The sequence below is a fragment of the Podarcis raffonei genome, chromosome 16 (assembly GCF_027172205.1).
Source record: "Podarcis raffonei isolate rPodRaf1 chromosome 16, rPodRaf1.pri, whole genome shotgun sequence".
Taxonomy (NCBI): domain Eukaryota; kingdom Metazoa; phylum Chordata; class Lepidosauria; order Squamata; family Lacertidae; genus Podarcis; species Podarcis raffonei.
The window spans coordinates 25,728,836-25,744,251 of NC_070617.1; the positions used below are offsets into that span (position 1 = coordinate 25,728,836).

The 15,416-nt window shown below is 51.0% G+C and overlaps 1 protein-coding gene across 2 annotated transcripts in view; it reads left to right on the forward strand.

Moving 5' to 3' along the window:
• The window catches only part of SCARF2 (scavenger receptor class F member 2), a 50,790-nt gene continuing 35,374 nt past the window's right edge, over positions 1-15,416 (forward strand). The window contains exons 1-3 of one of the 2 annotated variants that reach the window (XM_053368021.1): positions 1-449; positions 7,728-7,786; positions 15,146-15,247. In XM_053368021.1, coding sequence (XP_053223996.1) covers positions 100-449; positions 7,728-7,786; positions 15,146-15,247 — 511 coding nt within the window. In that variant the 5' untranslated portion in view covers positions 1-99. Of the gene's footprint in view, positions 450-7,727; positions 7,787-12,857; positions 12,925-15,145; positions 15,248-15,416 lie in introns of those variants that run through there. The other variant, XM_053368022.1, reaches the window with a different exon arrangement.

Below are 15,416 nucleotides of genomic sequence, written 5' to 3' on the forward strand. Positions count from 1 at the left end.
AACCCTCCAGCCAGGACCAGCAGCAGCCGCCTCCGTCCCTGGATCTCCTTGCCTCTTTCTCCGCCGCCGAAGCGCCTGACCCGGGAGGAGGGAGAACCAATGCGGCATTTCCTGGCTGGCCGGCCGCCCCTCCTGCCGCCGCCGCGAGGGGCGAGCAGGAGGCAGCGGCGGCGCTCGCACTGCAGCTTCCGGCCGGGCTCTTGCAGCAGGCAGCAGCCAGGAGGAGCCGGAGCCGCCGCTGGGGAGCCAGGCTGCCCGAGAAGGGCCCCAGAGCGCATGGAGAAGCCGCCGCGGAGGGCCCGGCGCGCCGGAGATGGAGACGCCGCCGTCGGCTGCAGCGCGCTCCTCCTCTCGCTACTGCTCCTTCTCCTTCTTCTGCTGGGTTGTGGGGCGGCGGCGGCCGCCCAGGAGCTGAATCCCCGCGGGAGGAACGTGTGCCCGGCGCCGGGGTAAGCAAGAGCGAACCGTCGCGGGGAGAGAGAGGTCCGGGGCGCGCCAGCGAGACCCCCTTGCCAAGTTTTTACGCGCGGGGAATGGAGACGCGCGGAGAGGGCTCTGCTCCATGGGGTGCGCTGGGGCGCTTCTGGGAAGCCACTTTCCCCCTACCCGCCTCGTTTGAAGCAGCCAAAGGCTTGGATTTCGTTTCGTCTCGTGCGTCCGCGCCCTTGGAAGAGGCGCAGGGGCGCTATTGTGTTATGCTAGACATTCATTTGGGGCGCGGGTGTCTTCAGTATGGCTCAGGGTTCCTGCTTTTTCCTTTATTACTGGGGCTGGGTGGATAGAATCCTGGTCCACCAGTGTGATGCAGCACCACATCTGGCCCCCGGCCTTTCTAAGGAGATAGGATATGCCTTCTAATCCCTTCCGTACATGATGCCCGCTCCCCCAAACTTCCTGGAAGAGGGGGGTCTCTTCCTTCCACCCGTCCCGCAAGCTTCTCTCCCCCACCCCCCAGCAACCAGTCTCTCTTGGCATGGGACGTGTGTAGGAGGAGAGACGGGGCAGAGAAGATGTCCCTTCTTGAACCAGATGTGGAGATTGATGGAGGGCCTCCCGACTGCCATTATGTCCCCCTTTAAAAAAAAAAAAAGTTTGGTGAGTTCTCCTTGCTGGGCTACGACTCAGTGCTGGTGGCTTTGGGGACAGGTGGGTGACACCCCCCCTTCCCCATCATGTCAGCTGGGTTGTGTGCTCCTTTCCAAAGGGGGGGGTGCAAACAAGGGATCCATATCCCCTCCCTCCCTCCTGCTGGCTGGACAGGCTTTCTCTCCATTCCCACTGTCGTCCCGCGTGGATTTCCTTCAGGCATTTTCGACAGCTTCCTCCCAAACCCCTTCCCTCGCCGCTTGGAGACCTCTCGTGCCTGCTTGAACCAATTTCCTCTCGGGAGGGGGCACCCCTCGAGAGTTGAGAGAATCCTGTCTTTTAGGTATGCGATGGTCACTTTTAGGCTTGCTTGCGAGGATGGGCGGGGGGGAGGTTAACTTGAAGCCCACCCCCACCTCACTGGGATTAAAGGGGGCCCTGGGGTGGTGGGTGTTAATTGAGACAGTCTATTGGAACCCTGGATTTAGGCTGTGGATGATGCCAGCAGCAGCAAAAGCAGCAGCAGCAACAGGCTCTCATTGGAAGCCTCTGCTTTCCCCTAACCCTCCAGCAAAAACCGCTTTCCAGAGGATTAACCCCATCCTATACTTAACGGTCTCAAGATGTGGGGGTTTCGGTTCCCCCTTCCTCCCCCATCTTGCCAAGGTAACCGCTTTACACACACACACACACACACACACACACACACACAGGGCACATTGCCCACTGAGAGCCCTATCGTGCCAGAGCTGCTCCCCCAAATAAAAATTGTGGCAACAGAAGCAAGAAACCATTTCTGACATTTCAGGGGATCCCCTCCCCTTCTTGACAGGTACCCCCCATTTTTTCCATCAAAGAACAAAACGGCACGCCAAAAAAAGGGGGGGGGAGAAACCCACCCGCCATCCCCCTTCCAAGTGTAACTTAAAACCCGATGGAAAGAGACGGTACATCTGTTTTCGATTTAAACTCTTGCAAACAAGCTCGCTTAGGCGAGAGGGCTTTGCAGGCTCTGCTGTGGAATTTCTGGATGAGGTTTCTCTCTCGCGCTTTTACCATAACCGCCCCCCCCAAAACACAGACAAACACACACCCCAGAAACGCTCTTTGGTCCTTGTTTTTCCTGACCGAGACAAAGTCTGTTTTGTGATGAAGGGAAAAGCTGGCCAAAATTTGAGGGGAGAGGGGCAGAAATGAGGTTTAGCTTCTTCTTCTTCTTTTAGGGTATTTGGGTGGGCACCCTCCGAGGGGGGCTTCATCAAACAGCGGGATCCACAAAGCCGAATTAACTGTGGTTACTCACAGGCTGAAGGGCCCCAAAAGATTCTCCCTACAGTTAAAGCACACAGACCCAAAATAACCATCATTTACCCCTCACAGAGGGACGCGGGTTGTGCTGTGGGTTAAACCACAGAGCCTAGGACTTGCCGATCAGAAGGTCGGCGGTTTGAATCCCCGCAATGGGGTGAGCTCCCGTTGCTCGGTCCCTGCTCCTGCCAACCTAGCAGTTCGAAAGCACGTCAAAGTGCAAGTAGATAAATAGGTACCGCTCCGGCGGGAAGGTAAACAGCGTTTCCATGCGCTGCTCTGGTTTGTCAGAAGCGGCTTAGTCATGCTGGCCACATGACCCGGAAGCTGTACACCAGCTCCTCGGCCAATAAAGTGAGATGAGCGCCGCAATCCCAGAGTCGGCCACTACTGGACCTTTACCTTTACCCCTCACAGAGCTACAGTTCCCAGCGCATTTAACAAACTACAGTTCCTGGGATTCTTGTGAGATGGCTGTTTTAAATGTATGCCAGCCCAAACCTCAAAACCCAGTATCAGAATTTGCCTCCAACTCTAGAGGGGATCAGAAAGGAGCTTATTTCATTTATCGTGTTTAATTCTTGCCTATTTCTTCAAGGAGCTCAAGGCGGTGTACATGGCTCTCCCTGCCCCTATTTAATCCCCATAACAACCCTGTGAGGTAGGATAGGCTGAGAGGCAGTGACTGGCCTCACACCCAGTGAGTTTGGTGGCTGAGTGAGGATTTGAACCCTGGTTTCGCAGGTGTGACGCTCTAACTGCTGCACCACACTGCCTCGCTTGAAACCTGTTAGTAGAGTTCCGTGTTTCCCAAACGTTCGGACTTCCAGTTGTTTAGCAGTACAGTGGTACCTTGGGTTAAGTACTTAATTCGTTCCGGAGGTCTGTTCTTAACCTGAAACTGTTCTTAACCTGAAGCACCACTTTAGCTAATGGGGCCTCCTGCTGCCGCCGCGCCGGTGGAGCACGATTTCTGTTCTTATCCTGAAGCAAAGCTCTTAACCTGAAGCACTATTTCTGGGTTAGCGGAGTCTGTAACCTGAAGCGTCTGTAACCTGAGGTACCACTGTAACGGCAACTGAGCTCTCCCCCTCGTTAGGCTGTCGAAATGCAGAATATTTGGGGAGTGGGTTTTTGTAAGGAAAACTGGAAGCTTTCCATTCTGGTGCTCCAGACAAATTCATGTGCTTAGAGCAGCTATCCCAAAACCTGTTGCCTAGCAGATGTTTTACGGACTACAACTCCCATCAGCCCCAGCCAACATGGCGGTGCGATTCTGGGGCTGACGGGAATTGTAGTCCAGAACATCTGGAGGGCAGCCTGGGTAGGCGTTCCTGAACAAAAATGCTTTAAGCAGGCGGTGAAAAAAAGGACAGCAAAATCTCCTTGCCTGATATCAAGAGGCAGAGAGTTCCAATGTCTGGGTGCTAAAACACTAAAAGTCGTGGTATGGGTATTATTTGGTGCCTGTAACAGTGCCAGTTTGGGTTCCATTTAAAGGCAATCTTCCTGAACTCTTCCAAAAGACTACACAAACCACCCTTTGAAAAGTCACACTGTAGTGCACTTTGCAGTACAGTGGCACCTCGGGTTACATACGCTTCAGGTTACAGACTCCGCTAACCCAGAAATAGTGCTTCAGGTTAATAAATTTGCTGCAGGATGAGAACAGAAATCGTGCTCTGGCGGTGTGGCAGCAGCAGGAGGCCCCATTAGCTAAAGTGGTGCTTCAGGTTAAGAAGAGTTTGAGGTAAAGTACGGACCTCCGGAAGGAGTTAAGTACTTAACCCGAGGTACCACTGTACAGTTCTACAGCCCGAAATGTGTTATATTTAGGTTAAAGTATGCCCGTGTTTGTGAAGTTCACTTCCAAATAATTGCATTATGTTCAGGGAGAAATGGCTGGCAATCAACGTGTATTATTAAGGAGAAATTTGGACTGAAAAGTTGATGGATTTCCATGATATATTTTTTAAAATTGCAAATGGCTAAAGAAATGTGGAGAGTTGAAATTAAGATTTGAGAAAGAGAAAAGACCAAAAATTGACAAGAGTCATCCATCCCTGTGTGTGTGTTTGTGTGTGCGCACAGGTCTTTGGATAATGGCTCCATTCAGAGAAAGAGCTCTGGGCTACACCCCCCCTCCCCACATTACAGCACATGTTTGATGAGATGGCACTATGCAGCCAGGGAGGTCTTGTGGAAGCTGGTCCCACATACTCCCCTCCAATTTCTTCTCAGTTTTCAGTAACCTTCCTGGAAAAGAGTGTTATAGACTTTATTATTATTATTATTATTATTATTATTATTATTATTATTATTTCCATACCGCCCTATACCTGAAGGTCTCAGGGCGGTCCAACCAGTTGGTTGTGGGCTGCCCCTGGGCGATCACGTGATCTTCAGCAAGTGACCCCCCAAAAAAGAAAAAAGCTCAGCAACTCTGGTCTGCCCCCCACAAAAGCTCAACAACTCTGCCCTCTCCCCCTAAAAAAAAGCTGTGGGATAACACTTTTGATGCAACATCCTCTAACCTTCTGGCAGTTCCCTCGCTGCGAGAAGCCAAGTTACAGGGAAGCAGGCAGAGGGCCTTCTTGGTAGTGGCACCCGCCCTGTGGAACGCCCTCCCACCAGATGTCAAAGAGAAGAATAACTACCAGACTTTTAGAAGACATCTGAAGGCAGCCCTCTTTAGGGAAGCTTTTAATATTTAATAGACTGTTGTATTTTAATATTCTGTCGGAAGCAGCCCAGAGTGGCTGGGGAAACCCAGCCAGATGGGTGGGGTATAAATAATATGATGTTGTTGTTACCTCCCTGCAAACAAATCGGAATGATCACTCATAGGAGCCAATGGCACCTATACTCCTCGCAAACGTTGTACAAGAAAATCAGGATGAATGCTCAATAAACGGGTCATTTGGGAGCACCCCGTAATCTCTTTCCTAGACGAGTTATTTTTGTGTGGTGTAGTGGACAGAGTGTCTTCCCAGGACCTGGGAGACCAGGGTTTGACTTCCCTCTCCACCACCAGGCTCATGGGGTGTGACCTTGGGGGCCAGCCACTGCCTCTCAGCCTGGCCTACCTCACAGAGTTGTTGCGGGGTGTTAATCATGGAGTTGGAAGGGACCCTGAAGATCATCTAGTCCAACCCCCTGCAATGCGGCTGTCCCATGTGGGGATCAAACCTGCAACCGTGGCATTATCAACACCATGCTGTAACCAATTAAGCTATTATCTGGGGGTTTTGCAGAGGGAAAGAACTATGTGCACCACCTTGAGGTCCGTGGAGACAGAGGTGGGCTATAAATACAACAGATAAATAAATAAGTTGTGTTTTGCTTGTACAGTATTTAATATGGTACATACCAAGCCACCACTGATGTGCTTGCTGCCAGTCTGTGTTGTGCGGTCAGTCCTGCTGTTTCATATCCTCCTAGATGTGCCCCTCAGGAATTCTGGAAAGCCAGGAGTGCTCCTTTTGGATGGAAAATAATTTTCCAAAATTTGGGGAAAATCCATTTCGTAAGTTCATTAGTAAAAGGGTAAAGGGACCCATGACCATTAGGTCCAGTGATGGCTGACTCTGGGGTTGCGGCGCTCATCTCGCTTTATTGGCCGTACAACTTCCGGGTCATGTGGCCAGCATGACTAAGCCGCTTCTGGTGAACCAGAGCAGCGCACGGAAACGCTGTTTACCTTCCCGCCGGAGCGGTACCTATTTATCTACTTGCACTTTGACGTGTTTTCGAACTGCTAGGTGGGCAGGAGCAGGGACCGAGCAACGGGAGCTCACTCCATCGTGGGGATTTGAACCGCCGACCTTCTGATCAGCAAGCCCAAGGCTCAGTGCTATAAACCACAGTGCCACCCATGTCCCATGGGAAGTTCATTAGTAGCAATGAACAAATGGCAGTTTCAAACACAGTACCAGCCTCCTTTCATTTTAATTTTTTTTAAATCCTCAAGAGTTTTCACCTCCCCCTCTGTTTTCGGTGTCAGAGAGAGCTGTGAACACTAAGGGTTTCAAATAATGGCATATTAGTCAACCTTTCAGCTGTTTACTAAATTCATCATGCTGCATGAGATCTTTTTCTAGGGTGTCAGGAACTCTTCCAATGCAAATTCAAAAATTACTGTATCTTAATTTGAATGGAAATCCCTCCCCCGCCCCCAAATTCCCACACCTCTTGCTTTGGGTCATCCACTTCTGTTCTGGTTCCCCTAAGAATATTTTTTCTGGGATAGCAAAACATCATGGGGCCAGGCTGTGGGGTTCACCATGTGATTTTAATATATACGTTCGATGTTGGGTGGGAAAATGCAGCCTGCGTAATTCAAGAGGGAGCCAGTGACATCATTGTGGGCATTAGCTGGCGGGAATCTTGTTGCTTAACCAGCTTGATGCCAGTTATGTGAAATGAGCAGTTCTTTATATCAGCATTGTAAGAGCTTTATTGGGGTGTGCACCCAGACAGAATCTGGGAAGGGGGTTTCACATGACCTTTTTTGAGATCTGGAAACAGCCCCTGGGACTGACTCGGGATGCAGCAAAAATTCAGTTTCATTCCCAATTAAAGGTGAATTTCCCTTATGCACATTTAAGGAAGGGGGGTGGTTATGGAGACTAAATGAGGACTATAGCCTGGGAGAAGGGACGCAGGTGGTGCTGTGGGTTAAACCACAGAGCCTAGGACTTGCTGATCAGAAGGTCGGCGGTTCGAATCCCCACGACAGGGTGAGCTCCCGTTGCTCGGTCTGTGCTCCTGCCAACCTAGCAGTTCGAAAGCATGTCAAAGTGCAGGTAGATAAATAGGTACCGCTCCGGCGGGAAGGTAAACGGCGTTTCCGTGTGCTGCTCTGGTTCGCCAGAAGCGGCTCAGTCATGCTGGCCACATGACCCGGAAGCTGTACGCCGGCTCCCTCGGCCAATAAAGCGAGATGAGCGCCGCAACCCCAGAGTCGGCCACGACTGGACCTAATGGTCAGGGGTCCCTTTACCTTTTATAGCCTGGGAGACGAGGGTTCCAGCCCCCAAATGCAGCATAAAGAACCACATCGGCTCCTCTGCCCCTGCTATTTTATTTGCTTACAACATTTATATCTCCAGGTGGGAGGATCTGAACCCTTGGCTTCTCCCAGATCCTAGTTTGCCACTCTTAAGCACTACACTGCCCCTGGCTCATGTGCGTTTGGCCCTTCTCACTGCTGGCATGTGGCCCCCATAAAGTCACCCTTGGGGGAGTGCGGCCCTCGGACTGGGAAGAGAAATGGTTACCTTTTACCCCCCATGCTGAGCCTTTTCTAACCCCCTCTCTTTCTCTGCCTACAGCTCTGCTGGATTCGTCTGCTGCTCAGGATGGAGGCAACAGGGCGAGGAATGTTTGATAGGTAAGAGCGAGCCTTCCCCTGCTTTTCTCCTCTGTCTCTAAGCAGGATCAAGGCTGCCCGAATAAATAACCCCTTCCCTTTTCAGCTTGAGGAAGGGAGTCCTTTCCCTTCCATCTCCCAAGAGCCTCTAGGGTGATGGTCCCTTGGCATGTACAGCTGCCTTCAGTTTGATGCCCTCCTTCTTGAGGGTCCGCCGGAAGCTGCCTTGTCCCGAATCAGAGCGAAACAGAGATGTCGTTCGCCTGTCTCTCCACCGATCTCTCTCTCTCTCTCTCTCTCTCTCTCTCTCTCTCTCTCTCTCTCTCATTCTCTCTCTCTCTCCATCTACTTTGCCTGTTTCATTTTCATGCACCTTATTTTTTGCTCCATAAGACACACTTTTTTCGCTCCTAAAAAGTAAGGGGAAATGTGTGTGCGTCTTATGGAGGGAATGCAGGCTGCGCAACTATCGCTGAAGGCAGCAGAGCAAGAGGGAGAGCTGAGCAGCTCCTCTTGTTGTGCTACCTTCCCAGCGAAGCAGGATGAGGGATGGAAGGGAGCATTACGGGCGGACGGACCAGCGGCTCCTTAGCCTGATCCTCCCTCCTCCTTCCTCTTCCTCTTCTTTTCCCCAGCTGCCTCGGGCTTCTCTCGAGCCTTCCCGAGAGCCCGGCTGCCCACTAAGCCAGCTGCCTGGCTCTATTCCTCGCAAGCCCCTTGATGTGCTGGAAGCAGCAGCAGCTACGGCATCGGCAGCCCCTGGCAAGGCTCAGGAGCGATCAAATGCATAGTGCAAGGAGGGGAGGGGCCTCAGATTCAGAATATTTTTTTTCTTGTTTTCCTCCCCTAAAAACTAGGTGAGTCTTATGGTCGGGTGCGTCTTATAGAGCAAAAAAATACTGTAGTTCATATCAAGTGTGGGGAACTATAGCCCCTCCAGGTAGGACTACAACTCCCATCATCCTTGGCTACTGGACTGTGCTTGCCAGGGCTGATGGGAACTATGGACCAAAGAAGAGCCTGTGTGAAGAACTCCTTGCTTTGGTCTGTCCTGAATCTCCCAACATTCAACTTCACTGGCTGCCCATGACTTCTAGAGTCAGGAAGAAGAAGAAATGCTTTTCTCTGGTGGTGTTCTCCATGCCATGCAAAATTTAACACTCTTCTCTCATGACAACTCTTACTACTGCTCAGTATCATCTGCACGGACTGGCAGCAGCTCTCCTGGGTTTCAGAATGCCTTTGTAAATTTTCTGATAGCTCTGTCTTTGCACAGCTTTGCTATAGAGAAGGGGAGCAGCCTGTAGCCTTGTGTTGGATTGTCATACTGTTTAATTGGGATGTAATGCCTTCCTACATTGGGACGCGGGTGGCACTGTGGGTTAAACCCCAGAGCCTAGGGCTTGCCGATCAGAAGGCTGGCGGTTCGAATCCCTGCAACTCGGTGAGCTCCTGTTGCTCGGTCCCTGCTCCTGCCAACCTGGCAGTTTGAAAGCACGTCAAAGTGCAAGTAGATAAATAGGTACCGCTCTGGTGGGAAGGTAAACGGCATTTCCGTGCGCTGCTCTGGTTCGCCAGAAGCAGCTTAGTCATGCTGGCCACATGACCCGGAAGCTGTACACCGGCTCCCTCAGCCAATAAAGCAAGATGAGCGCTGCAACCCCAGAGTCGGCCACGACTGGACCTAATGGTCAGGGGTCCCTTTACCTTTTAATGCCTTCCTACACACAGGCCAGTGATCATCAGTGTTCCTTTTCTAGAAAAAAGAGGTGCCAGAACTCACCGTTAACACCTCCCTTGTTATATTTGCAATGGTGCCCACCTAAGAGGTGCCGGAACTCAGTTCCGGCAATTTCTGGCTGGGAGGGGGGGGAGCCCTGGATTGTAGCCATGCCTTGAAGGCTGGGTTGGGCTTTGAAATGCAGACTCCAGCAACTTGACTAAAACCCTAGGTGTGTCAGCTTTCATTGCTAAAACTCAGCATGTTTGCAGTCCTCATGGCCAGACATGGCTTTATTGCTCCATTTCCCTCTCCTAACCCACGTTCTGCTTTTTGCCATCATCTAAAAATGGCGACGTTCTGATATGGTTTTTTGGTAGAACGCCCAGCTTCACTAGGTGCCTATGAGTTCCAGTGTTGCAAGACAGAGAGGAAAACTTTTCTCTATCTCAGTGGTATGCAGTGAAATTTTTCACAGAGGATAAGTGAGGGCCAGAGGCAGCAGCTTGTGAGGGGATGTCGCTCGCATGTGCATCCCACCTCCCTCCCTATGTGGGCAGAAGCTTCCCGGGCTTTAGGAAAGGAGGTGCTATGCTTTAATACTTACTGGAGACATTTAGGGGAATAGCCTAGTCCCCCTGGTCCACTAACCACACAAAACTGCTCCATCTGCTTTCTCCATGCCATGTTTAATCAAGTTAGTAGTCCTCATGACTGCCCAGAGTTGCCTGGAAATTTGAGGGCATCATCTGGGAGAAGTCTCAGGAGACAGATACGTTGCAGAATAAGCTTTTCGGTGGTTTACAGTGGGGGGGGGCAGCTTCACTGTCCTGTATTCTCTAGCTCCTTGCTCTTACCCTGATTGCTGGTAGAAACTGGATGAATTTCACACGATTGGTGCAGTTTGCAGAATTAGCTTTTCATGCGGCAGAATTTGAATTTTGCCAGTGCGTGGCGTGCAGCCCTGGCTCTTGGCCACCTGAGGGAACAAACGAGGGCTCACCATATGTGAGAGGCAGCTGTGGTGTAGTGGTTAGAGTGCCAGACCAGGACCTGGGAGTTCATATCCCCACTTGGCCATGAAGCCCACTGGGCAATTTTGCGCCAGTCTCTGCCTCTCGGCCTAACCTACCTCACAGGGTTATTGTGGGGGCTAAATGAGGAGTGGGGGAGGGAGCCAGCATACCACCTTGAGCTCCTGGGAGAAAAGAAGGTGAGATACAATTCCATGTATGCAATTTATTCATGCAGTAAATAAACAAATGCCCCAACACAGCTTATTTTAAATCAGGCTCCTCCGAGGCAAGGCCAGTGGTGGTGTAGGGGTTTGAGTGTCAGACTAAGACCTGGGAGACCAGGGTTCGAATCCTCCCACTTGGCTATGAAGCTCACCGCCTGTGATCTCAGGGTCTAGTCGCTGCCTCTTGGGGTCATTTTGGGGATTAAATGAGGAAGGGGAGCAGAGCCAGGTACGCCACTTTGAGCCACTTGGACAAAAGGGGTGGGTGGAAGTACAATAAATAAACAAATGCCCCCTGAATAGCCCGGGTACGGGGGAGCAGGGTTTTCCCCCCCTATTCGCTCTTAGCAGAGTTGTCGCTTGCCCAGGCAAAAAGCTGGAAGAAAGGAAGCAGCAGTTTCTCCACCATTCCTTCACTGTTCTCTGTTGTCCGCAGCCAGAAGGTCCCCTCTCAGCGCTGGAACTTGGCATCCCCAGGTTCCGGCTGGAATCCTTTGTAGAACTCGGCCGAGCGGGGAGAGGGAGGCTGCACAAGTTCTCGGGACTTGGAGTCCCAAGGCGCTGCTGGGAAACTTGGAGGAGCTATTTTTGGAGGCCTAGTAAATCCGCCGCCGTTCCAGTTGGCTGAGGCCCCCCTTCCTTTCCTGTGGAGTAATATTTCTCGGTGCGGATCAACAGCGGCCGCCTCCTGGCCTCGGGAGCAGCCAGCCTGTGTGTGCATATATGTGTGTGTGCGCACACGTGCATCTGTGCAATTGTCCACCTCAGTGTTCAAATCTCCAGGTCGGCAGCAGACCTGCTGTAAGCCGAGGGGCTTCTGCCTCCTCTGGTGATGTTTGTTTGTGGCAGAAAAAAGAAAGTCCTTCACTCAGGGCAGAGTGAAACTATGGGACACCCTCCCACAGGAGGCAGAGATGGGCAGCAACCTAGATGGCTTTAAAAGAGAATCTGACCAATTAATGGAGGAAAAGGCTATTGATGGGTACCAGCCACAAGGGCCGTGCTCTGCCTCCCCAGTTAGAGGCAGCAATGCTTCTGAATACCAGCTGCTGGAAACCGCAGGAGGAAAGAGTTTCTGTTGCAATAAATAAAGGAATCGTAGAATTGTAGAGTTGGAAGGGATCCTGAGAATCATCTAACCCAATCCCCCGCAATGCAGCTGTCCTTACGGGGAATGAACCTGCGACCTTGGCATTGTCAGCACCAAGCTCTAACCACCTGAGCTATCCACTTAGTCCAGCATCCTGTTCTCACAGGGGCTGCCCAGAGGTCTGTGTGAAACCCACAAGCAAGTATCAGAACGGGTTACTTCCGGGTTTAGGCAGCTGCGCATGCGCAGAAGCGCTTTATTGCACTTTGCGCAGACGCAGAAGCACCAAATCGCAACCTGCGCATGCGCAGATGTGCCACTGCAGGTTGCGGACACTGCGGGTTGCGAACGTGCATCCTGCACGGATCACGTTCGCAACCCAAGCATCCACTGTAGTTTCCTTTAGGCGTTTCACAGGGCGGGCGCCACTACCGAGAAGGCCCTCTGCTTGGTTTCCTGTAACCTCACTTCTCACAGGGAAGGAACCGCCAGAAGGCCCTTGGAGCTGGACCTCAGTGTCCGGGCTGAACAATGGGGGTGGAGATGCTCCTTCAGGTATACAAGGCCGAGGCCATTTAGGGCTTTAAATGTCAGTTTGAATTGTGCTCGGAAACGTACTGGGAGCCAATGTAGGTCTTTCAGGACTGGTGTTATAGGGTCTCGGCGGCCACTCCCAGTCACCAGTCTAGCTGCTGTGGCTTGGTGGGCCATTGGCCCAATCCAGCAGGCTCTTCTGATGGGGCAGATGGGAGTTCTTGTCCAAAACAGCTGAAGGCTGGTAAAAAAAAAAGTCTTAAGCTTTCACAAATGAAAGGGGCAGCGGTCCCCGGATGCTTGTGCCATCACAAATTCCTTAGTCCTTAATGTGCCACAGGACTCTTCTTTTTTGCCGCCCCCTCTGGAAACGGTTGCCACGCGGGAAAGCTAGCGATGCTCCTCTGCATTTTGCCTGTGTATTTAAAAGGCTGAATAACCAACTAATACCTCAGAGTTCTTCTAACTAACTCCCCCCTCCCTCAGCTCCTCCTTTGCATGTCTGTAGCGCCTTGGCTGGATCCTACCCAAAGCACTTCCGCTGGGGCCAGAGTAGTGTCTCCACCGTCCATTGGGTAAGTAAGTGCTTTGTCTGCCATCTCACAGGTGTTGGAACTGGGTGTTCTCTGGGTTTCTGTGGGGGTTTTTTATTTTTAAAAATCTTCCTGTGTGCATGCTAAACTCTTAGCCTGCTGCCACCTAATAATGTCTCTGTGCTTTTCTAGATTTCTTTCTGGTGTCCGTCTTTGGGCTTTCTGGAACCTTCTGCCTCCTTCCCATGTGAGGACTGTGTACCTGTCAATGTCCTTTCAGTGGTGGTTCCCAGGCGGGAAAATGAGGCACTTTTCTCAGGGATTAGTCTGGTTCTTAAGAAGCAAAGGCTTGAATTGGAATCCTGAAGAAAGGATGGTGTTCTCAGCAGCCTCTTCCATTTGTATTGGGGCAGGGGGGGTTGCCTCTGCCTGCGGTCCCCCGTCCCACGAGTGACCTAGTCTGGAAATCTTCAATGTGCAGCTTGCTAAAGACCCATGCCCTCATGAAGGAAGGTTGATAATGCTGTAAGTGAACTAGACTTACAACACAACCTTTTTAGGTTCCTGTCACCTGGCTGGGCAATAGTAAACAGCGCCCCCAAATTTCAACCACTTTCCATTTTCGGTTTTTCTTCTGTAAACGAAACACATCCCAAAAAACCATCCGATTTCTACAAATAGGGTGGTGTCTGTTTGCCTACCCCAGTATTATTAACCTGTTGAGGTAAAAAATAAAAAAGTCTTGTGTTTGGTTTTCAAAATAACCCAGAGAAGCTAAAAACTCTCTAGCTTCTGACACACCCCACCTGGTTTTACTTGGAGCCATTTTACCACCCCAAAGCCTATTTTATTTTCGCTCGGGTTTTTTGTTTGTTTGCTTGCTTGCTTCATGAAATTGATTCACTGCTTGATAGTAAAAAAAGAAAAGAAAGAAAGTCTCAAAGCGGTTTATAAAACAGTCATATCAAGAAAAAATTACAACCCTACTATAAAACTGACAAAAGTTAGAATACCGAATCAAATTAAAAACCTTCCTCCAAAACTGTCCCTGTCACTCTCTTAGTTTGCATTTTAAAACGCTGCATTGTCTGCTCAAAGTGAGCTACCTTCTTTTAACCAAGAGTCGGAAGGAGGGACCCCAGGGCCCATCTAGTCTGGCCCCTGCATTTATTCATTGCAATCCATCTTTGCTGTTATCTGCTGGAGTTTCTCCACAGAGACTCCAGCATCAGGAAGACAGTTGTGTGCACACTTATTCGGGAGCAAACATCAATTAACACAATGTGACATACTCCCAAGCAAACTTGTTTCTGGTAATTAATTCTCTCAGGAGCCCAGAGTGACCCAGACCCAGCCGCGCTAATACGTTCTTGAAAACCTAAGCACTGCTAATAGCATTATAAACACAGTTTAAAGCGCTATTACGAAAGGTTTAAAGCCATTCTCTCAAGGTTTGTCAAGAACAGTGTCTTGCAGACACCCAACGCCTGAGTGAGCAGGAATGTTTTAAAACATCTCCTGAATGCCAGACCTGAGGGAGATAGGCGCACCTCACAAGGGAGGGTGTTCCACACACAGGGAGCCACCACTGAAAAGGTCTTGTCAGGGGGTCAGTACCAAAGGTCTTGTCAGGGGGTAGCACCAATGAGTCCTCACCTACCAATCGTAGGGTCCAAGATGGTTGATATTGGGGAAAGCACCCATTTAGGTACTCAGGCCCCAATTCAGATAGGACTTGATACGCTCGTACTAGGCCTTGAATCGGGCCTGGTAGTTCAGTGGCAGCCAGTGCAGCCTTTTCAGGACCAGCGATGCATGTTCCTTTTGAGAATATTCGCCACTATCGGCCGCATTCTGCCCTAGCTGCAGCCTGCAGGCCATCTTCAAGGGCAGCCCCACCTTCAACACATTGCAGTTGTCAAGCATAAGGTCACTAGCGTATGGGCAACTGAGGCCAGGCTATGCCAGTGTAGGAACGGCCATAGCTGGCAAACCGGCATCCTTTTCTGTAGGCATTCCTTCAAGGTTTGTTTGGTGTGTTTCTTCCAATTAGCTGCCTTTCATCCCTCTCTGAACTGATGCTCCAGCCAAGTTAGTCACTTGCTGACACCCGCTAGGGGGTCTCTGGCTTAGTGGCACCTCTGTTGGGTGCGCAAGGGTGGGGGAGAGGCTCCCACCCTCTTTGCACGGGTGTCCCGCCAGCCGTCAGTTCCACATGTCCCCGTTTTCTCAATTATCCCCTCTCTTTCTCTCCCCCTCGTAGCTGTGTGCGAGGGAAACTTCACCTGCAAGGACAATGAGGTCTGTGTGAGGCCCAACGAATGCCGCTGCCGCCATGGTTACTTTGGTGCCAACTGTGAAACCAGTGAGTACAGAGCCGTATAGTGGTTACAGCGCCATACTAGGACCCAGGAGAGGCTTGAGGGCCAGTCACTGCCTCTCAGCCTGAACTGCCTCACAGGGTGGTTGGTGGGAATTAAATGAGGAGGGGAAGCTGTGTGTGTGTGTGTGTTTAAATTGACAGCATTTTTAGC